The sequence below is a fragment of the Aulostomus chinensis genome, chromosome 23 (genome assembly GCF_037954235.1).
Source record: "Aulostomus chinensis isolate RoL2024-O1b breed Wild chromosome 23, RoL_Achi_v1.0, whole genome shotgun sequence".
NCBI lineage: Eukaryota > Metazoa > Chordata > Actinopteri > Syngnathiformes > Aulostomidae > Aulostomus > Aulostomus chinensis.
In genome coordinates this window covers 21,897,218-21,919,168 of record NC_141342.1, presented here as the reverse complement: position 1 = coordinate 21,919,168, position 21,951 = coordinate 21,897,218, and the positions used below count along the sequence as shown (strand labels likewise).

Genomic DNA, 21,951 nt, shown 5'->3' with positions numbered 1-21,951 from the left:
AGAAATGTAGCCATGTCATTCCATGTTGCAAATGATCAATTAAAGAACAAAACGAAGACAAAATGGATGTTTCTGTATGTAAAGCTTGATACTGTTATTATTTCTTGTTTGTTCGTGTGTCTCCCATGGTTTCCCACCTTCTCTGTCTGACTCACAGGACCAGGGAAACGCTTGCCAGCGGTCACTTCATGTCTGTCATCAACATCCTGATGCAGCTCCGCAAAGTGTGCAACCACCCCAACCTGTTCGACCCTCGACCCATCCAGTCCCCCTTCATCACGCAGCCCATTGTGTTCCATACAGCCTCCCTGGTGCAGGAGGCCCTGGAGGTCTCCCCGCTCAAGGTCCGTCCTCTGAGAAATTTATTCAAGCTTTGTGTTGAATATCAAACCTAGAACCAATCAAATGTTCAACTTTATTCATCCTCAGCGCTGCGATCTGTCTATGTTTGACCTGGTTGGTTTGGAGGGGCGCGTATCCCGGTATCAGGCTGATGTCTTTCTACCACGCCACAAAGTCAGCCGCCAGCTGATCCAGGAGATCATACAGTCCCCTGAACCACCTCCAAGACCCAGACCAGTCCGCATGAAGGTCAACAGGTACACAGTGGGGGGGGGGGGGGTGGCTCGTGTGATTAAGCAGATGACACAAACAGCACAATTCAAAGGCTTTGAATTCACTGGCACATGGGGCTCTACTCACTTTTCCTGCACCGTGTTAATCAGTGACCTTGCATGCTAGTAAATAGTTGTTATTTGCATACCTCGGTGAAACATTAACGTTGCCTCAAAACTGGATATTTGCTCAATATTTTACTTAATGACTGTGTTGTGCGTGACATAGCAGTGGCTCGGCGGCATTTGTGCACAGCTTGGATGCAGCTTGTCACGTAAAGGACGGCGGCCGGAGCTGATTGCTGCCATTACAGTCAGTGTTTCAACTTTGCATACATTTGCAGGAAATATGCAACAAATCTTAATTTTGGTGGACGACACATCAGTCAGAACAGAGCTGATGGAGCAACACAGGAAGTGCCCACGTGAATTGCACGGTGAATCCGGATATTTTTCAAAATAAAACATCATGTGCAAACTCAGGATTCTAAGAACTGACAAAAAGGGACTCAATAAAAGCAGTTACTCTACAAGCATGTGATACAACCACATAGACCAAGACAGCGACCAGCTCAGCAGAATCTGTGCAAGTTAACAAAGCTGTGCTGGCAAAATGCAATGCTGAAACGCCACCGATGGGAATTGCAGCAGGAGGACGGACGTGATTGGCCTTGCAGCCGGAACACAATGCATCAGTGGTTGTACACGCACTAGTCCACAACACCACTTGAAAAACTTCCATTCTGATAAAGACAGGTGCACTCAGGATGAATCAGAGGCAGGCATGGACAAAACATTTGCTCATTGTGTCTTCTAGGATGCTGCAGCCTCCTCCTAAAGGTGATAATCGATCAGTCCTCCTGATGAACAAACCGACCTGCTCCGTGCCCCCAGCAGCACAGACCCCCAAGCCTCCAGCTACCGAAGCCACATCAATGCAGGCTCCGCCTCCAGCAGTTCAACAAGGCAAGTGTAGATAAATGATTACAGGAGGCAGAATTACCTCTTGAATTCATAAACATGCAAATATTGTTGCTGTAGTTACACATTTGATGGTAGCACATGCATATCTGTTACTTCTGGGCACTTGTTCTGATTGGTTCTTGTCCCTGTTGTTCCTGTAGTTGTGTGTTCAGTGGCAGCCACACCTCCTCCTCGCTCAGCCATGAATCCTATTGCTCAAACTGCTGTGCGGTCCAACATACCAAAGCCCATGCTGACCGTTCGCCCGCCAGCTGTCCCGGCTACCACCAGCATCCCGGCTCACCCGAGTCCGAACCCAAGCAGCGTCATGACCCAGAGGGTGCTGCTCAGTCCTGATATGCAGGCCAGGCTGCCTTGTAAGTAACTTCCTCTCTCACTTTCTTCAAGATAGTGAAACAGTCTCCTTGTGTCAAACACCAGTCCACACAGCAAACTGCAAATGTTCAGTATTGATATTCATGTTAGCAGATTGTTTAGGTCATTAATCCACATTGTTACTGTCTTTTACCCTCAAAGCTGGCGAGGTCGTGAGCATCGCCCAGCTGGCGTCCTTAGCGGGGCGTCCGGTGTCGTCCTGTCAGGGCAGTAAACCTGTTACCTTCCAGCTTCAGGGTAACAAGCTGACTCTTTCAGGAGCCCAGATCCACCAAGTCCCAGCTGCCCCCCCACGCCCTGTTCAAGGTTGGTTCTGGTTTGTTCTGTGAGACAATTGATAGAATTAGGGTTCATTTTCCTGCTTGCTGGATGACAAGATAAGCTGTTTACCTCTGACTTAGCATTTATAAGCAGCACAGAGAACACATGTTCTGGAAGTCTGTATTTTGGTAGTGAGCAGATAAAATGTTTTCATTTATCAGTTGCTTGCATAATGGTAATTAAACTTCTGTTTCTTTGTTGCAGAATTAATTATTGATTGACAACTCACTCGTAGCTGCTCATAACTGTCACACTGTGTAATAAATCCTGTCTCTGAGGTGGAGGTTTCAGTGCTAAGTAGGGTGTGTGTAGCATTAAGGTGCGTCAGCATACAGAGTTACTAGTTCATTTTGTATATAGAAACCAAACAGAATTTTTTTTTTTTTATGTTTGGCCAGAAAATAATAGAAATATGGATGATTAAAACAGGGATGAAGGACCAAAATGGGCCTTTTAATGGTGGTGCTTGACGATATGGTTCTGCAGGCAATGTGATGCACCTGGTGTCAAGCGGGGTGCAGCATCATCTCATCAGCCAGCCGGCCCAGGTGGCGGTCCAGAACCCCGCCACCACCCACCCTGCTAACCCCTCGGTTACGGCTGCACCTGCGAACCGGCTGCCTCACAACACGACTGCTCAAGGTTTCATCTTCCTCTCTTCTCCATGACCTGCCTCTCAACAAGCGCAGATGATTCAGCTCTGTTGAGACCATCTGATCAGCCATATAGTTTTGGATTTTCTCTGTTTGATGTCCCATGACATGTATCACATTCATTGAGAGCATCTCAGTCCCAGAGGGAGGTTTTCACAGCTTCTTTTACTCCTCCTCCTCAGTGCCCTCCTCCATGGTGAGCACCCCCGGCGTTGTGAAGATCGTTGTCCGTCAGTCAGCAGGCAAGGAGGGCGGGCCTGTGCCCACCCTGGCAGTGGCCCCTTCCCCTCGTGTTGCTCCTCTGGCTTCCCCTTCACTGCATCCCCATGCAAACACGACCCCTGTCAGAAACACTGCTACGCTGCAGATTGCCCAGCGCACCCCTGGTCCTGCTACTGCTCAGTACACTCTAGCTCCTCCCAGAACTCCCAGCACCGCCCTAAACCAGCCCCAAACCCCTCGTCCTGTCCTCAAAGTAGTGCAGCCTCCTCCATCAAGCACAGAGCCGCCAGGTGAGAGAACAAGCCTCAGCTATTATTCTCTCTGACTTACTCAGAACAGCACGTTCATGCATGGCGAGCAAACTGGGTCAGAGCACAATTGCAACAATAAAGAGAATGGTGTCATTTTAAATCTTCAAGCTTTGACCGCATGAAGCTTGATGGTGTAGTTTGAGCTGAAGGTGCGCGAAACGCCACCACTATGATTTTAGGTGGTTCTAACTGGCTCAGGAGTCTGAAACCCACAACAGTTCAGGACATTTACGCGAGCTAAAAAGTGACAACGTTCCAGTTAGAATACACAGTGATATTCCATAAGATGAGACCGCACACCCCATGCATATAGAATGAAACAGAGTGGTAGAGGAATTAGGCCTGAGTTATTATGTGGTGTAAAAACTTCAGCTGCTAACAAGTGGCTAAGCACGAGTTCAGACTGTTGCTGACAAAAAGACATCATCCTTGCGGCACTCTTCTGAGGGTCTCCAGAGTGGACGAGGACAGGTCCTGTTAGTCCCCTGATCTTGCTTGTGTTGTGAATGTCATGTGGATGAATGAACGACAGTTTTACTGCGGTTTTTAATAGTAATTTGACTTGTAAATCCCTTTTCAAATTTCTGTTTGTTGGACCAGACCGGCAGCTCAGCACCACGGTACAGAGATGTCAGTCCTCACGGTTCTTGTCTTGGGAGTTTGTTGTTGAAACAGAGAAGGCTCTTGAGCAAAGATACATTTCTTTGAAACTAAAATGACATTGCTCTGTAAATAAGTGGAAGTTATATGGCCTATGAAACATGGATAAAAAAAAACATGTCCTGATTTGATTCAAGGACAGTAAGTCAGAGTGTTTTCAAGGGTCTCAGGAATGCCAAGAGAAATGTTCTGCAAATTTGGCACAAATGTCCACTGGGACTTGAGGATGAACTGAAAAGATTTTGCTGGACAAAGACCACTGTAACAGGCACGCATCCCAGAGACAAACAACCACAGCACAGTATTTCTAAGTATTCACAATCGGCTAATAATGGGGCGTTCAACTTCAATCAAATTGCAGTGATTGCAATTCAAATTGCAATTGAGTTTGCAGTGTGGCTAAACCTGCCTCTTGAAGTTTTTTGGGCAGTTGCCTGGTTTTGGTTCAATTCTGTTTTTTTCTAAAAGACAAACTCATTTTGGTGAAGGTAATTTACATGACCTCTTCTTCAGCTCCGGCCCAGGTGACCTCCTCTTCTGCATCAAAGCTAGTGTCCCGGGACAGCAGCAGCAGTCAACCACCAACTACCACCAAGTCACGGCCCAGTTCTGGTTCAAAAGCCCCACCTCCACCGAGGAAATTCCCTCATCCACCTCCTCGCTCTCCTTTCTACGTGGTAGGCAGCATGTTGTGAAACTATAAACCATCATCTTGGAAAAAGCAACATGATTCTAAATCTAAATCATGTTGCTTTACATGTGATCATGTGATCAACGTGACTGCTGTCTCACCTCCTCCTCACAGTCATGGCTGGCAGATCAGCACAAACAGCAGCGCAACAGCCAGCTGGACTTCATATTTCGAGTCAATGAGCGCCGCTGTGGGGCAAAGCCTGCATATGGGAAGGAGGTGTTGGACTTCCTGACGTTCCTCCCTGGTCCCCGCCCCTCACCAGCCGCTATCAGCTCTCAGGGAGAGTGGTGGAGGTCGGGCCACAGCAGCTGTCAATTCTCTCAGTGGCAAAACCAATCAGACTACTGGTATCAGAGTCACATGGTGAGGGCAGCCATCCACAGCATCGAAGCCAGGCTGGAGCTGCTCACGGACATCGTGGACAGGTAGAACTTTATTTTTGAGTATTTCACTTGAATTACAGGGAATGTGAAGGAAAACTTTCATGACTTAATGACTTTTTTTTCCTGTGCCTGTAATAGGTTTACGTTTGTGATCCCCCCGGTGGAGGCTCCTCCCATTTCCATGCACTGCTGCCATCCGCCTCCCTCCCTGAGCCACAAGCAGGCCGTCTTCTCCTCCGAGCTCTCAGCCCAAGTTGCTCCACTCACTCGCAGCCTCCACCGCATCCAGTGCAACACGAGGACGCAGTTCCCAGACCTGAGGCTCATACAGTACGACTGTGGTAAGAAAACATGAAAAACCAGACGGCTTCCTGATGTGAGCGTGATCATGAAAACATTTGCTTAAGCTGATCATGAGATAATATCCTGTTATATATACAAGATAACAAAGATTGCATTTCACGACTCTGTAGTTGTGATTTATGAAATATGTATTTTTGGTTTCCTAACTGTTTCTTTGCATCCTTCAGGGAAGCTGCAGACGCTTCACACTTTGCTGAGAAAGCTGAAGACGGGAGGCCACAGAGTGTTGATCTTCACTCAGATGACACGCATGTTGGACGTGCTGGAGCAGTTCCTCAACTACCACGGACACATCTACCTCCGCCTAGACGGCAGCACCCGTGTGGAACAGCGACAGGTGAGTGCTGTTGGTGTCACAGGTTAAAGTTCACCAGTGAGGACAGTGGAGAGTGAGAGGAGGCGTCTGATGGAAGATATCAGCAATGAGTGCCCTAATTGCTGATATTCAGGCTAACGGCGTGTACACATAGCTAGCACATGAACTGTAAACAGCCTTGAAGAATTAGAGCCAGAAGAAGCTGTTAAATAACCCTCTGAAAATAGAATCTGCTGCTTAGTTTTTATGACTCACAACCTGCAGCCTTCATATCCTCTGTTTATTCTTCCTACTTCAGAACATTTAACTGTTGTCTTGCCCATCTAGACTCAGGTTCAGGTTATTTGCAAGTAATTCCTGAGATTTATGAAGAACTTTATAGAATGGAGACCTTCCACTTAATGTATCATTTATTTATCTCTGCGGTAGATGCATGCCACGAAACATGCCGTACCATCGCATACAAGCACCGGGATGCAAGATGGATCCAGGAAGGAGTGAAAACAGTAGTCACTTACTTGAGAAATTGAATTGATTTTCATTGTTAAATTCCTCATTTTAGTTCTTAGTACATTTACTGGCTGCAGTTTCACAAGCGTTAAGATGTACTTGCTGTTCTAGATTTATGTTGTGATAGAATGAAAACTTTTGGGTTTCTTGGCTGGTTTTTATTGTCAAAACAAACTTTGACAATCACAACCGATTAATCGATGATGAAAGTAATTCTCATTCTGTACCCAAGTTGACGACAGGGATAAATGTGTTTGTAACAGGAGGTTAAGGTCAGGCACTCATGTCTCAGTTACCTATTTTCTGCCCCCCAGGCCCTGATGGAGCGCTTCAATGCAGATCGACGAATCTTCTGCTTCATTTTGTCGACTCGCAGTGGCGGAGTTGGTGTCAACTTGACTGGTGCAGACACCGTTGTGTTTTATGACAGTGACTGGAACCCTACCATGGATGCGCAGGCGCAGGACCGGTGTCACAGAATCGGTCAGACCCGAGATGTCCACATCTACAGGTGGTTGTTCTTACAGGAGCAAAGCTTGTGTGGTACTGCTCAACAACTCATGAAGCTCATTTAATAGTGAAGTGGCTGCTAGCTGCTGCTAGCTGTACCAACTCTGCAGCCTCCTGGTGACCATGGTTGAACCAAGACCAAACCCAGTCTCTGAGTAATATTGTTCTCTTGCTTGCTTTAAGGCTGATTAGTGAGCGCACGGTGGAGGAGAACATCTTAAAGAAAGCCAACCAGAAGAGGATGCTGGGAGATATGGCCATCGAAGGAGGGAACTTTACTACTGCCTTCTTCAAACAGGTACTTTAAATGTTACATTCACCAGCTGATTTCATCCTTTCCTCCACCAGTTATTCACCATCACTGCTGACGTAGTTTCTCTCGTGAAATTTGAAGCTTGCATGGCAACATTTTCAGAACACAGTGTTTTAACACCACCATCCTCAGTAGCGCTGGCCTCTTAAATGCACGCTTGGCTTCTTGAGTTATAGTTCAGCACCATAATGTATGGTGAACGATTCTCTTGGGTTGAATTTCATCTTTCAGCAAACCATCCGAGAGCTGTTTGACGTAAATGATGGGGAGAAGAGAGAGGTGGCAGTTGAGCTTTCAGTGCCCCATGCTGAGGAGGAGGAAGCTGTCAATAAACAGAGCACCACCATTCTGGAGCAGGTTAGATGCATCATTGAGAACATGAACTTATATGTTTGGTAAATGCATCTTGGATATAGCTATTGAATGTCACAGGACTATTTCAAGGGATTTCTGTGATGCACATAATCGTCTTCATCCTATCTTGCAGGCCCTTTGTCGAGCAGAGGACGAGGAGGATATCGTCGCTGCCTCTCAAGCCAAAGCAGAGCAAGTGGCCGAACTAGCAGAGTTCAACGAGAACATACCTCTGGATGATGGAGGGGAGCAGGAAGAGGTGGAGGAGCTCTCCAAGGCCGAACAGGAAATTGCTGCTCTGGTAGAGCAGGTCAGTTGTGCTGCAATTAAGTTATTCATTCATTTAATTTAATTATATCCTATTCTGGTGTAATAATTTGTTAGTAGCTGCCAGTGCAAGGCTACTACCATATTGTTGATTTGTGTTCAGTTCTATAAGGTCTTATCCTTTCTCTTAACCCCAGCTGACTCCCATCGAACGCTATGCCATGAATTTCCTGGAAGCCTCGCTAGAAGATATATGCAAAGAGGAGTTGAAACAAGCTGAGGTAAGATCAAACCTCACCTCCCTTACTTTTATTAGGAACAAGTTTGATGTCTCTGTCGATCAGGTAATAGTTTCATTACCTCTGAGTGTCTTGAATTTCACACTATACAATGCTAATGGAAACCCTGTTGGTTTCTGCGTAAACTGGCAGACTGTCTTATTGGTGGGGTCATTTTTTGTTGTCATTATACCGGCTAGTTTGTTGTATTGTATTATCAGCCAAACCTCGAGGTACTCTCTTCAACTGAGAGCTCTCGATTAAAAGAAGTTCTTTTCTGTGTGTTCAGGAACAAGTTGAGGCAGCCAGGAAGGGTCTGGACCAGGCCAAGGAGGAGGGCCTCAAGCTTCATGCTTCTTCAGATGACGATGACGACGACTTTTTGTCACCACCAGCTACTGTGGAACCTGCTCAGTCAGCTCCTGCTCGCCGTGGCCGTAAAGCCAAGGACAAGGACAAGATTGTCACCTCCACAAGAACCAGTGGTCGGCTGCGTGGGGCCTCTCCTGAAACTGAACCTGAGCCTACTATGCTCAGAGAAGTGCCTGAAAGAATCCGCTTTGGCCTGAGAGGACGAGGAGTTGGTTCAGCGTCCACCACCACCTCCCAGACAGATAGTCAGAAAAACTCAACAGCAAGGCTTCAAGATTCCTCTAAATCTGCAAAAGCCTCATCTCCTGGTAGAGATCACCAATCCAGCAAAACCAAGACCCCATCAAACCGCTCCCAACCCAGCCCAGTGCCTTCACCTCCAACAGTCACCCCTTCAGGAGGGAAGCAGCAAGTTGTTGGGGAGACGGAGAGCAAGGACACCAAAGTGGGCAAAGAGGAGGCAGTGGAGACTACAAATGAGAGGAGGGCGTCTGAGTCATCATTAGAATCCAGCTGCCCAGCAGACCATCAGCCAAAGGACGATGACAGCAAAGAACAAAATACCATGTCTCCCCCCTCCACTAGTTCCCGCTCACCTCGCAAGCGCCAATCAGCTGATGGGGAAGTTCTGCGGGGACTGGCTGATGACTCGCCGTCAGCCAAAGTCCTGCGGAAGCTTCCAGGGAGGCTGGTCACGGTGGTGGAGGAAAAGGAACCGAGGAGGAGGAGACAGCGTGGAAGCGGCACAGGAGGCTCTTCAGAAGAGGCAGCTGTGGAAGACAATGCTGCGGGGACGGTTGATGAATCAAATAAAGACAACTCATCAGCTGTCCCAGACAGTAAAAGTAAAGGGACTGTCCCCAAACCTCCTCAGGTCCAGGACTTGACCCAGAGTCCCCCAGTGCTTCCACAGCCTGTCAGGGGTTATCCCCCATACTCGCCGCCCCATCTGTCTCCTGACATGCCCGTGCTGAGGAATCTTCCTGTACGACGCCGTTTGGAAACGGAATCTCGCATGGCAGCTCAGCTGGGAGAGCAGCTGCATCTGGGCAGAGGGAGGGGTGGAAACCTTCCCAAGAAAATGGACACGCCACCTGGCAAAGACGCCACTTCTACAGAGTCCAGTGTCAATTCTTTTGTGACACCTTTGAAAAGAAAACGGGGCCGGCCCCCGAAGACTCCCCCCAGATTACCTGAGCAAGATAACATTGTGACTCCTCCCCCACAACCCACCTCTCCTATTGAGGAGGAGAATCCCCCCCTTTCCCCAAAACGTAAGAGGGGTCGTCCCCGGAAAGACTCAACAACCATACCAGATACCATTTGTGAAGGACAAAAAAAAGAGACCACCACTATTGATGTATCTAGCAAATCAAAAACTGATCCTAGCACAGAGCCAACGGTCTCGCCCCTGTTAGCTGCTGCCGTCAGCACCAGTCAAACCTCTCAACCAAGCAAAGCTAATGAAACTGACCCTAAGGCCCCCACTCTCAATTCAGCTCAAACCTCCACAACAAAAACAGATTCCACGTTCATCTCTGCTTCAGCGCAAGCGCCCCCAACACCTCTCCCCCATGTGACCGCAATTATTCCCCTGGCTGTGTCCACTACAGCCCGCATCCCTGCCTCAGATCCCGCATCAGTCCAAGTTTCCCCTGTCCCCTCTGTCACTGCCCCCTTGCCTGCCAGCATCCCCATCACTGGGACCATCAGCGCCACAATTGCTCCAACTGTCAGAGCTGACTCATCAACTACAACAGTTTCAACAGTCCCTAAACTTCCTGGAGAGCCCCATCCTTTGGGGTCTTCAGGACCAGATTCCATAACCCCTGCAGTTGCCACACTCACTGTGACCTCTGTGGCTGTTCCCACATCTGTGTCTACGACAGCAGCTGTAACACCACTAACTTCAAGTGATACACCAGCAGTTGTCACAAAAACGGTTACAACAGCTGAAACTACTGCCGTAAAGAACTGTGTTCCACTGCCAACGACTTCCCCAGTTACCTTAACCTCTGCTCCAGCTGCTACCCAGGCCTCAGCTCCAGCTTCTCCAGAGCCGAATTCCACATCTTCCCAAATGATACAAACTATCATGACAACACAAGCATGTCCATCAGAGTCTCAAACAACTGCAACTATGTTTGACAAAGAGACATCATCACCAGAGGTCGTTCCTCTCCCTGTTGAGCTCGGAACTAAAGTTACAACCCAAGTCGCACCAGTGGAAGTGGCAGGACACTCGCAGGAAACAACGGCCACATCTTTAGCTGCACCCGCCCCCTCCATAGCAACGGCATCTCCCAGTACCACAGAGGCAGCCAAGACAGTTGCAGTAACAATGTCACTCCCAACAGAGGGAGCCAAAGAAACAACCTCCACAGGTGCAACTCAAGCCTCAACAGTCCTAACTACATCTTCCCCAAAACACTCCACAGCTGTAGTGACCACACAGGATGTTGCAGCATCAGCAGCTCTAATAACTCCCCCTGTGGCCTCAACCCAAACCTCTGTCGCCATTTCTCCACAAGTGCAAAATACCACATCTACAGGTGTAGAAGCTTCCATAACCACTCAGACAGAGCCCCTCCCCCACATTCCCCCATCTGCCTCTCCCTCTGTTTCATCAGAGAATCAATGTAGAGATCCAACAGAGAAGGGGTCTGACCCGGACCAGGGGACAGAAATGGAAGTCGATGCAGTGGAGGCTGAAGAGAAGCTTAACGAGGACAAACAGCAGGACATCTCTAAGTCTTCGCCTAAACGGAGAAGGGTGGACAGTTCTTCTGAGACCAAAGACTCTGAGGCAGAAAGGGAAGCAAAACCTGAAAACACCCCTCAGAAGGAACTTACACAACAAACGACTGAAGATGTAAAATCTCCCCTCGTGAAAAAGTCTCTCAGTCGTCAGAGTAGCCAGGAGTCTGCTCGCTCCTCATCGCCGTCCTCAGGCTGCTCCACACCAACCCTCACGCGTCACGCTCACCACAAACGGACATATGAGAATAGACATCCTGCCAAGCGGAGGCGAATGGACGTCTCCTCAGAGGGAGGGAAGGAGGAAAAGGGTGAAGAGTATGGGGAGAAGGAAGAGAAGGGCAGTGAGGAGGAACTCACCTCTGCTACCTCTCGAAGAAGACGTTCCAGGTTGTCTTCGTCCACCTCTGACTCTGACAACAGTGAGAGCAGGAAGGAGCACCGGTTGACTCGCTCCGCCAAACGCCGGCTACAAGACCAAGAGACAGAGAAAGGCAACAGCCGGCAAGGAAAGAAAGTTGTCCTCAGCTCTGAAATAAAAGTATCTAACAACACTAATGCCTCCACTGGTGGAGAGTCTGGCAGCGATACGTCTTCTGTCAGGATCACCAGGAGGTCAGCGGGGTCGCAGCCCTCGCAAGATGATAAAGCTCAGACAAACAGCATCCCCTCGTTTCTTCCTGAGCCCGAAGTTCTGGGGAAGAGGTGCTCAGCACTCAACGCAGCAGCCAAGCTACTAGCAATGAAGGGCAGGGTGGACACTCCCGGGCACACCACACGGAAAGACACGGGGGCGAAGGGCAGCGGGACGTCCCCAGTAGTCTCTGCTGACAAGAACCAAAAGCCCAAAAGTAAAAGCGTGCCGGCCTCTCCTCAGAATAACTTTACTAATAACAAAAGTGGTGGCAGCAAACCCTCAACCCCCAATCAGTCAAGCCGCACGGTATCCCGCTCCACCAGACAGTGCCCAGGTTCTCTGGTGCCCCCCTTGGAACTGGAGTACAAGAGGTCTAAACCAGAGGACAAGGAGAGGGGGAGTAGGAAGTCATCAAGGGGGAAGGAAGGCGAGGGAGAACCGCATTCTTCGTCCCGGGGCCACAGTGCCTGCAGCAGCATGAGCAGTGACGGCGAGGGCGATGGCGGTGGACGCAGCAGCCGAAGTCGCAGCAGCAGCAACAGTAGCCAGCGAACACGCAGCATCAGCTCCCAGAATACAGAACACAGAGGGTCCCACTCTCGGGCGACTTCTTCAGGCAGTGAGCGAGACCGCAGCTCGGAGAGGGGAAAGAGGGACAAAACGGCAAAGCAGGGCCAGCAACGGGAGAGCAGAAGGGACAGCCGGAGATCTCAGAAGCTGTCACAGGAGGTGACCAGCAGTTCAGGAACCGAGGGGACGCCGGACAGGATACTGCGTAGCGTCGCAGCACTTGCAGCGGTGCAGGCAAGGTCACCTGCGGCGAGCACCCGCTCGTCTTCTTGTCAACATCGCCACAACAAGACATGAGTGCCAAAGGGGCAACAAGAAGCAGGAGTGTTGCTGCGGAGCGCGGCATGACCTCTGAGGTTACGGCTTTGTCTGCACTCCGAGGACCTGAGTGCTGCACCAGCCGGGGACCTCTCTGCCTCTTGGGCCCTCCCCCTACGGCCATTATCAGCTGGGGGAAGGCTCAGGGATGCTGGACTGGGTACTAAAGTGGCGTCACGGTCTCATGCCGCAGCCGATGGAGATGGAACAGTGGGTAGATTCACTGAGACTTGAAGGTGCGAGAGGTAATAAAGGCTCGTTGTTGGTTCACAGGACAAACTGTCATCATATAGACTGGAATGTTGAGACAGGATTCTGCAGAACCTTCTGTTAGGGTTCGAAATGAAGAGTCGTTCTTGTGACATTAACTTTTGCTTGACCAGCGGTATTGTAAGTCGGAGGTTTTAGAAAGTTTGAGAATCGCGTCAGCTGTCCTCTTGTTTCTATGTAGTCAGTTGATAAGTTATGCATATTTTATGATTTCCTCCAGGGTATTAGGACGAGACCAGATATCTGACAACGTGATCGTTACTGCACTATGCTGGAGCGCCGTCTGTGCTCGGGCCCCCCGTCTTTCACGTCACTCTTGTTCAGTGGATTCATTTGGAATCCAGCCTTTTTTCATTTGCACATCTTATAACGGGGCCCTCGGTGTCGGAGTACATTGTGGTGTAGTAATGCTTTGGTTTTTCTTGTACATCAACTTCAGTCCATCAACCAAATTCACACGGGGGCCGTCGCTCTCTGACTTCCCATCAGGGTGGGAAGCTGGAGGGTTGAAAAACGTCGTACTGCTTGTATAAATGTGGTAAATTTTAAAAGTTGCTATCATTTTTTCACTTCCCAGTTGACCAGCAACTTGGATGGGAAAAATCCCGTTGTCTTTCATGGCAAGGCAACATGATCCTTTAGCTACATTTAGCCATCGGCTAACACGATCATTCAAACATGGTTCCTGGTTGTTCGTTACATGATAGGAAAGGATTGAGTCACATGACATAACACTCACTGGAACACATTTCTGTGTAACGTCACATAATTTACTCATTTCCCGTTATTTAACGAAACCAGCAATGGTAGTTAGCAAGTGATGGACTGCGAATGTAGCTGTTGGCTAAAGGTAGCTAGCGCATTATCACACATGTTGTCTTCATGATCCAGTGTTGACCTGTCCCACCCTCAGTCAGAGGAACACGGCCGCCGTGTGGCTGCGGTCGATCAATTGGTTCCTTGCATATCCAGTTTGAAATTCTATTAACTGAAATACTAAACTGTCACTCAGAAATCAGGTCCTGGTCTGAATCGCCACAGACGCAGTTCTGGATCAGTCCACCTCCTCCTGTATTTACATTGGAAGGGCAAATAATCATAATTGAAGAGTGCCTCTCTGGCCACATGGGTTCGTGCCGGCGTTTGCCTTTTGAAGCACTTGGCGCGGGAGTGTCGAGCTCATCGAAGAAACGGCCAAAAACCTCCGGAAGATATCACAAAGACACTCTCTGCATTCGTGCTACCAAATTGTATTTTTCACCTGAATTTTTGTCACGTCATCGCTCCTGTAAAATATACTTGGACAAAATATGTGAATAAAATGAAAACTGGTTCAGTTCCAGTAAATTTACTTAATTTACTTTCGAGCAAAGGAGATGTTTGAGGGGCGGGGAGTTCTGGTGATGGTCTTATTTTTTGATTTGTCTCTTTATTTGTTGCATTCCTTTGATCCCTTGTAATTCCACATTGTTTTACTTGAAAAATTAAGACAATTACAGTTGAATAAAAAGACCAAAAATTAGTTGCCATTTTTCATTGCGTTGAGGATTTTCTTTAAATTGTTTGCTTGGGCTTCCTGAAAGTTGCGGCGCCTCCAGAATCTCACATAAACGAGCGTCTCTGATATTCACGTTGAGGTTGACGTCTGCTCACCGCTGCCACCTGGCAGGTGAAGGGTTTGTCCCTGCTCGCGGGAGCTGATCCGTGCGGGAGCGCGAAGCCACCAACTGTGAGGATCCACAGTGCAGTTTAACACATTTGGACATTGATTTCTTGCGTGGTTGTAAAATTCTTCCTCAGGCATTTGCAATATTTAATCAACAGAGGATTATTTGACGTTTATTTCTGCAGGAGAAAATCAACATTTGCTGTCTCCAGACTTGAAAGTGTCAGGATTTATTGCTTTGGTTTTGTCATTCATGGCCGACGGTCTTTGGACCGTTAAACTGACACGTTTTATTTGGACTTGTCATTTTAGGAAGTGGAGATGAGTGCCTTCCACTTTGACGCGTCAACAACCACTCAGTTCAGTGAATAATCAGCAATTAATGAGTGATGGAAACTAACAACTGCAGCTCTCCAGGGCGTGACAGCAATGAGTGTTGTCTTTGGTGACGTCACCACGACCAGCACCAGCTACTTCCTGTTAGCCCTCTGCTAACACGAATGAGGATCAGTTGTGGTTGTTCTGTGGGACGTTGACACGTAGTGACACTCAGCCCAGCTAGTATCACACCAACACAATCTAGACACAAAAGTAAAAAAAAACAGATGAAGGCTTTTTTGTGGATTTATTGGCACTTTTGTTTTTGTCCTTGGTGCACTGGCAGTTTCTTGTAATGTCGATCACTGCCAGAAGATGGAGACAAAAGCAAACTAATTTATTTAAAAGTACGACAGATGTCAGCCATGTCCTACAGCAGCTTGTGATGACTCACAAAGGAGACAGAAAAAACAGGACAGACAGTATTTTATTTAAAAACCAAATCTACATGAATAAATGTGTCAACAGCCATAAAATTCCAGATGTAGCTGCGTTGCCCCAAACTGAGCTGAAGGCACTTCTCTGCTTGGAAAAAGGCGAGCGAGCGAGCCGTCACTTCTCTGAACAGATTTGTGTTGGAGCAACAGCAGCGGCCAGAAACAGAAACGGGTGGAGAGAAACAACCGCAGGTTAATGAGCTGAAAAGAATATCAGGTAACAGCCAGCTGAGACACGATTAAGAACAGAGTCCATCCCTTCTTCATGTTAGTGCACGCCGAGCCACAGGTGGACCTCAGGAGAAGGCACCATTTCTAACCCTTGTAGCAGCTTGTTCAAATTATAAATACAAACTGGTTGAACGAACAAACGGGAGCTCGGCCGGTTGTTCCAGTGCTGACACATTGTGAAAGTTCATCAACAAGACAGGGCTCTTATTTCACAAACAATTCTATTTACACTTAATACACAGGCAGCTTGTTTTAAAATCGTCTGCATAGTTTGTTTTAATGGCCCGCCAACCAGGTTATGTACAATTGGATCGTTCCATTTAGAAAAGAAGCGCCGCCTCAAAAAACTGTTACTTCTCCAATTCACTTCACAAGAGTGGAGAGCGGCTGCATACAGATTTCCTGAGTACAGAAGGATCGGCCTCACTCAGCCGCTCACTTCCTGTTTTTGGGAAGTGTGTGTGGTGGGGGTGGAGGCACTGATGCAGTGGTTCTTGTCCCGCTGGATTCTGTAAACCAGCAGTTTAAAGCCCCAAGTGGGAGAAGGAAATTCAGGTGTGATTGTTGTCAGTTACAACAAAGTAAGGCTTGTGAGGAGGGTTAGAGGAAGACACGTGACTAGCATGAACCCGTACGTCCTGGGGGGCGGGGCAGAGTCCATACCAACAAAGCCCCTCACATGTGTCAGACACCCAGAGCCCAGCGTCCGCGCTCAGGTGAAGGTGGTGGCCACCGAGATGACGATGATGAGGATGAGGATGGCCAAACAGATCGCAATCCAAAGCTTTTTCTGCAATTAAAAAGACACAAAAAGGCCGGACAGAAATGAGTGAGAAGACTGGACGCAATGAAACCACTCACTGGTCTCGTTCACGCCGTCTGCCTGTTCTCAGGCCTTCAGGGCCAACTGGTTCCCAGTGTTGTGGCATCGGGGTCACCTTTCGTGCTCTCTGCTGGTTTATGACGGCCTTCTCCATGTTGTCCTTGGCTCGCTCCACGTAGTCGGTCGACTGCTTGATGTTGTTCTCTATGTGGTTGACCATGTCGCCCTGCAGGACAAACATTTCTCACACAGGCTGGAAACCAAGACGTTGGAGTCTGCAGCGCCGTGGTCAGCGTTACCTGAGCCTCCACCTCCATGGCCAGGTACTGGAACATGTCGTGCAGGTCTTTGATGCTCCGCTCCAACTTCAGGATCTCGTCGTGCCGGGACTCGATCTCGTTCAGCGCCTGTTTCGTCGCTTTAGCATCGATCAGGATCTACACGGAGACGGACGGTGATTTAGACTTGGAGGACAGATGGAGACAGAGGGATGGGAATCAGTCCAGCTTCAGATCTCCGGGTCTCCCCAGAACCACGCAGAGCAGCAGGAGGCTCGTCTCATCCTGACGGGTGGAGTTTACTCACATTTTGGGTGAACACGTCCGTCTGGCCGCTTTCGAGCATCGAGTCCAGCTCCTGGTCAGTGACGTTGGTCCCGGCTGGAGAGACAAAGACAGCGGTGATGCGAGACGCGGAGGTGTGTTCACTCTGACTACACTCAGACTCCACGCTGGGGGAGGAGCCTCAGTCGTGTTCAAATGAATCAGCACTTTTCCTTTAACAGAGGCTGAAAGTGACAAAGTCAAATGACCATCAGGCTAAAAAAACGAAACTCTTGATGACGCAACACACAGGCGAGTGACACGCCGAGGCTGCAGCTGGCAGGAAGTGATGGTGCAACATCACATCGACCACAAAACAAAACCACATCTGAGCGCCGTGTTCTCACTGATCTTCAGCTGCCTCTGGATTCTCTCCACATTGCGGTCTCGGTACTGGGCCTGGATGGTGTTACAGTACCCCATCAACTCCACAAACTCCTTGGACAAGACGCCGTGCTGAAAGAGAGCAGAGGGGCGTGGTCAGTCGGCTGCTGTCTGACCGCGTAGCAGCCAGAGACTCAGACCTCAACCCCAAATCCAGTGAGACAAACGTGAAAGTCAACCAGGTTCTCGTTAGCAACACCAAAAATGTATGGAAAAACCAAAAGTGGACTTTCGAGGTTTTTATGGCTCTTAAAAGCGGCCGTTGCTAACAACCGGTTGGACAAGTAGCTGGACAGACGTTTGCCAACACTTCCCTCCCACTGAGCTAACCCCCCCCCATGTCCCTGTAAAGCACAAGAGCTGAGGCTCCACCTGCGTCCGCTGTATCCGAGTGTTTATGTAGACGTATTTGCCATCGTCTTCCACCTTCTTGGGCTCGATATCTGGGGAAAGAACGCCGATGAGTTCACGCACGACAAAGGAATCCGCCAGACGTGACAAGCTGTCTGTCAACGACACTCACTTTTGAGTTTCCTCTGGATCTGACTCGCCAACGTTTTGATCTCGTCTCGCAGCATCTGGAGCTCTTTCTTCATCCCTGCCGGCGAAGATGAAGGTGGCGGAGGTTAATGTGACGGCTGAGGCTGTTAATCTACGAACCTGAATCAGGTCAGAGGGCATCGGCGTCCTCACCCTCCTCGGGCAGCGCCACGCCCAGCACCGTCTTCTGCTTGTTCTCCAGCTCCGACACCATTCTTTTGAGCTTCTGCAGCTCCTCCCGGATTTCCTGCACCTGGACAGGTGAAAGATGTTGATGTCACAGCTGCATTGGTGCTGCCTCTCTCCTCCGCCAGGGTGGGCGGAGCAAACTTTGGTCAAGTTAATGATTTGGTATCTGGCGATGGTCCATTCTTCTGAAAGATGCTCTTCTTTGCAGCTTTCCATCGAACCGCCCAGCGATCGTTCTGAGTTCTGTCTCAGCTTCAGGTCGACATCCATCCCTCCTTCCTAGTTTTACTATCACCATGACTGCATGCACCTGTACTGTTACTGCAAGAAATACTACCAAGTACTGAGATATGGTTTTAAATTGACGTGCCGGCCGGGCCCTGACTCCCCCTGGTCTCCCCCTGACCTCATCCAGACTCTCCCTGGTTTCCCCCTGACTCCCCCTGGTCTCTCCCTGACCTCCCCCTGGTCTCTCCCTGACTCCCCCTGGTCTCTCCCTGACCTCCCCCTGGTCTCACCCTGACCTCATCCAGACTCCCCCTGGTCTCACCCTGACCTCATCCAGACTCCCCCTGGTCTCACCCTGACCTCATCCAGACTCCCCCTGGTCTCACCCTGACCTCATCCAGACTCCCCCTGGTCTCACCCTGACCTCATCCAGACTCCCCCTGGTCTCACCCTGACCTCATCCAGACTCCCCCTGGTCTCACCCTGACCTCATCCAGACTCCCCCTGGTCTCACCCTGACTCTCCCTGGTCTCCCCCTGGTCTCACCCTGACTTCCCCTGACTCCCCCTGGTCTCTCCCTGACTTCCCCTGACTCCCCCTGGTCTCTCCCTGACTCCCCCTGGTCTCTCCCTGACTCCCCCTGGTCTCTCCCTGACTCCCCCTGGTCTCTCCCTGGTCTCTCCCTGACTTCCCCTGACTCCCCCTGGTCTCTCCCTGACTTCCCCTGACTCCCCCTGGTCTCTCCCTGGTCTCTCCCTGACTCCCCCTGACTCCCCCTGGTCTCTCCCTGACTCCCCCTGGTCTCACCCTGGTCTCACCCTGACTCCCCCTGGTCTCACCCTGACTCCCCCTGGTCTCTCCCTGACTCCCCCTGGTCTCACCCTGACTCCCCCTGGTCGCTCCCTGACTCCCCCTGGTCTCACCCTGACTCCCCCTGGTCTCACCCTGACTCCCCCTGGTCTCACCCTGACTCTCCCTGGTCTCACCCTGACTCCCCCTGGTCTCTCCCTGACTCCCCCTGGTCTCACCCTGACTCCCCCTGGTCTCACCCTGGTCTCACCCTGACTCCCCCTGGTCTCTCCCTGACTCCCCCTGGTCTCACCCTGACTCTCCCTGGTCTCAGACTCTGGGATTAAACATGTTTACTAGACACACCTGTGGTTTAGCTTCTGCTGCTAAAACCCTCAAATATGAAGTTTCCTCTGTTGGACTCACGTGACGTTGGCCTCACCTCATGAAGGTGTTATGGAGGTGAACCAGCAGGTGACGTATGAGACTTTAGTACCTTTTTAAACAAAGCTTCGGCCTCTTTCTCCTCTTTGGCTGAAGAGGCTCCAGGTTTGATCATCAGAGATTTGACTTCATCGTCATCGTCCGACAACTCGGCCTTCTGTTGTCGCGTCAATCGGGAAAAATAAACACCAGGGGAGAGAGAAGACAAGCGTTAGTGTGTCTTTTTTCCATGTTAGTCACAGAGTTCCCTGCCCTGCCCCGGCCTGCCGGATCCTCGGGAGCTGGAACGGAAGTCGGATCTGCAGTGTCGCTAAAGTCGAGTTCCACCTCAAGAATCCTGACATTAAAACGCTTATTTCGGTTTGTTTCCAGCTCTAAGTTTCACGGCTAAAGTGAAAGTAAACCGCCCAGGTACTCGCGTGAGTTAGCAGGCTAACGCGCCGCAGCTAACGCTGGTCGCTCCCTGACAAACTCACGTTTCCTAATTCTTTCGTTCGGTCCCGCATCGTTCACGGTGGAAGAGGCGCGACGAGCAGCAGCGAGTCTCCGCCGAAGTCCGGCAAGTTCTCCTCAGGCTGAAGAAGCTCTGCGGAAAGACGGCAGACTTCCCTTTACTGTCATTCAACAAGTAAACTTCAGTAACTGGCGACGCTCGGCTATCTTCTTCTCCTCTGGTTTAGAAAGTTGTGCGGTTCTACTCACTACTGCTCCATGCGGCAACAGCGGGTAACAGCACAGGGCAACGCAAAATATTACACTGATTTATGGCTTAATATCTAAACAGAGGAGTTAATTTCTACTTTTGTAACTCTCAAATATGTTATTTAATTATGTCTACTATTTTATATATTTGTTCTTTTTTGTTTAGTAGCATTAAAAGAGTAATTGACCTCAGGGGGTTTTGGTCAAGAAGTCTACTGACTCTTTTCACCTTCAGCCCTGAGATAATTCCATCATCGTCATCTTCCGCTTATTCCGACACATTAAGGGTCGCGGGGGGTGGAGCCTATCCCAGCATCTAAGGGCAAGAGGCGGGGTTCACCCTGGACAGGTCGCCAGTCCATCGCAGGGCCAACATACAGAGACGAACAACCATTCACACTCACATTCATACCTACAGTCTATTTAGAGAATCAATCAGCCTCGTCCCCTCTTGATGTCTTTGGACTGTGGAGGAAGCTGGAGTACCAGAGAGAACCCAGCAGGAACAGGGAGAACATGGAGACTCACCCAGAAAGACCCAGTGCCCGAGCCGGGACTCGAACCCAGAACCTTCTTGCTGTGAGGCCACAGGGAGGACCACTGCTCCACCGTGCAGCCCCCCTGAGATAATTGTCAAGAAAATTGAACAACACTTTTTTTATTTATTAGTTCATTTTGCTTTGTGAGAGCCGGATAAAAGCCACGTCTACAAAGTCTACTTTTAGAATATGCATTTGTATTTAAAGTTCCCATTGTTGTCCTAAAATTCGAATATTAATTTTTGCCTCTTAACCAAATACATAAAGAAAGATATTCTCAAGGTTTGTTGGTTTTATGTTTTAACAGCTCCTCGGTTATTTAGATGCAGTTTCGTTTACTTCTTGGGTGAAATATTTTCAGCAGACGGCGCTTCAAGCTTGGGAGCAGTAGCCATCAGAGCGTGACAACCACAGTGACATTTATTTATGGTTTTTATATCCTGTATTTTGAGGGCGACGTCATCATGTGACATTTGTACACATAATCGTTGGTTTATCTGAACCTATGACACAGTTATTGATAGGAAAATCACATTTGTAAAAACTTACATCTGAATGTATTTCTAGACACACGTGCTCTCCTCGTTTTAGGGGAACTCCAAAAATGTCGTTAAATGTCCAAAATCATTTAACATAGAATTTTCTTTGTGGTCTCCCACGAGTTCTGAGAGGGGGCAGCATGTTATTCCTTAGTTGAACATCTGAACACTAATTTAAGTTCTTAGTTTATGTATTTAGCTTAAATGATAGTTAACGTGTAGAAATAACCATAAAACATCAATTAATACAAAATCAGCATATATTTTAAAACGTTAGTTACAGCTTGCCCGAGGAGGAAAAGAGCATCAACATACAATCATCATGCTTCGAGTGGAACAATGTAAATATGAATGCCCTTTTACGGCCGGGGACAAACGCGTGTCCTCTTGTTCATTGCTATCATCGTA

The 21,951-nt window shown here is 49.1% G+C and overlaps 2 protein-coding genes across 3 annotated transcripts in view; one reads left to right on the top strand and one right to left on the bottom strand.

The window, feature by feature from the left end:
- srcap (Snf2-related CREBBP activator protein) overlaps nt 1-14,574 on the top strand; it is a 31,083-nt gene extending 16,509 nt beyond the window's left edge. For both annotated transcript variants that reach the window (XM_086194624.1, XM_086194623.1), the window contains 17 exons: nt 158-344; nt 430-599; nt 1,432-1,580; nt 1,739-1,954; nt 2,115-2,279; nt 2,781-2,936; nt 3,130-3,459; nt 4,654-4,817; nt 4,946-5,259; nt 5,356-5,558; nt 5,748-5,917; nt 6,721-6,917; nt 7,100-7,214; nt 7,461-7,586; nt 7,717-7,893; nt 8,048-8,131; nt 8,418-14,574. In XM_086194624.1, the coding sequence (XP_086050750.1) occupies nt 158-344; nt 430-599; nt 1,432-1,580; nt 1,739-1,954; nt 2,115-2,279; nt 2,781-2,936; nt 3,130-3,459; nt 4,654-4,817; nt 4,946-5,259; nt 5,356-5,558; nt 5,748-5,917; nt 6,721-6,917; nt 7,100-7,214; nt 7,461-7,586; nt 7,717-7,893; nt 8,048-8,131; nt 8,418-12,761 (7,267 nt within the window). In that variant the 3' untranslated portion in view covers nt 12,762-14,574. The remainder of the gene's footprint in view (nt 1-157; nt 345-429; nt 600-1,431; nt 1,581-1,738; nt 1,955-2,114; nt 2,280-2,780; nt 2,937-3,129; nt 3,460-4,653; nt 4,818-4,945; nt 5,260-5,355; nt 5,559-5,747; nt 5,918-6,720; nt 6,918-7,099; nt 7,215-7,460; nt 7,587-7,716; nt 7,894-8,047; nt 8,132-8,417) is intronic.
- Nucleotides 14,575-15,505: 931 nt separating this feature from the next.
- Nucleotides 15,506-20,459, bottom strand: stx4 (syntaxin 4). The gene is made up of 10 exons (XM_086196510.1): nt 20,240-20,459; nt 19,816-19,920; nt 18,267-18,366; nt 18,097-18,171; nt 17,946-18,016; nt 17,537-17,645; nt 17,173-17,246; nt 16,887-17,024; nt 16,703-16,813; nt 15,506-16,554 (listed from the first exon to the last, which is right to left on the bottom strand). The coding sequence occupies exons 1-10, from the start codon at nt 20,267-20,269 to the stop codon at nt 16,477-16,479; spliced, it is 891 nt and encodes a 296-aa protein (XP_086052636.1). The 5' UTR covers nt 20,270-20,459; the 3' UTR covers nt 15,506-16,476.
- Between the last annotated feature and the right edge of the window lie 1,492 nt (nt 20,460-21,951).

What these genes read in the sequence shown, in the direction of transcription:
- stx4 (XM_086196510.1), bottom strand. Translation starts at nt 20,269, where the DNA reads ATGCGGGACCGAACGAAAGAATTAGGAAAC. An exon ending in CGTGGCGCTGCCCGAGGAGG is followed by an intron (nt 18,172 to 18,266) that starts GTGAGGACGCCG and finishes CTTCGCCGGCAG; the next exon opens with GGATGAAGAAAGAGCTCCAG. An exon ending in CTCGGATACAGCGGACGCAG is followed by an intron (nt 17,646 to 17,945) that starts GTGGAGCCTCAG and finishes GCTCTCTTTCAG; the next exon opens with CACGGCGTCTTGTCCAAGGA.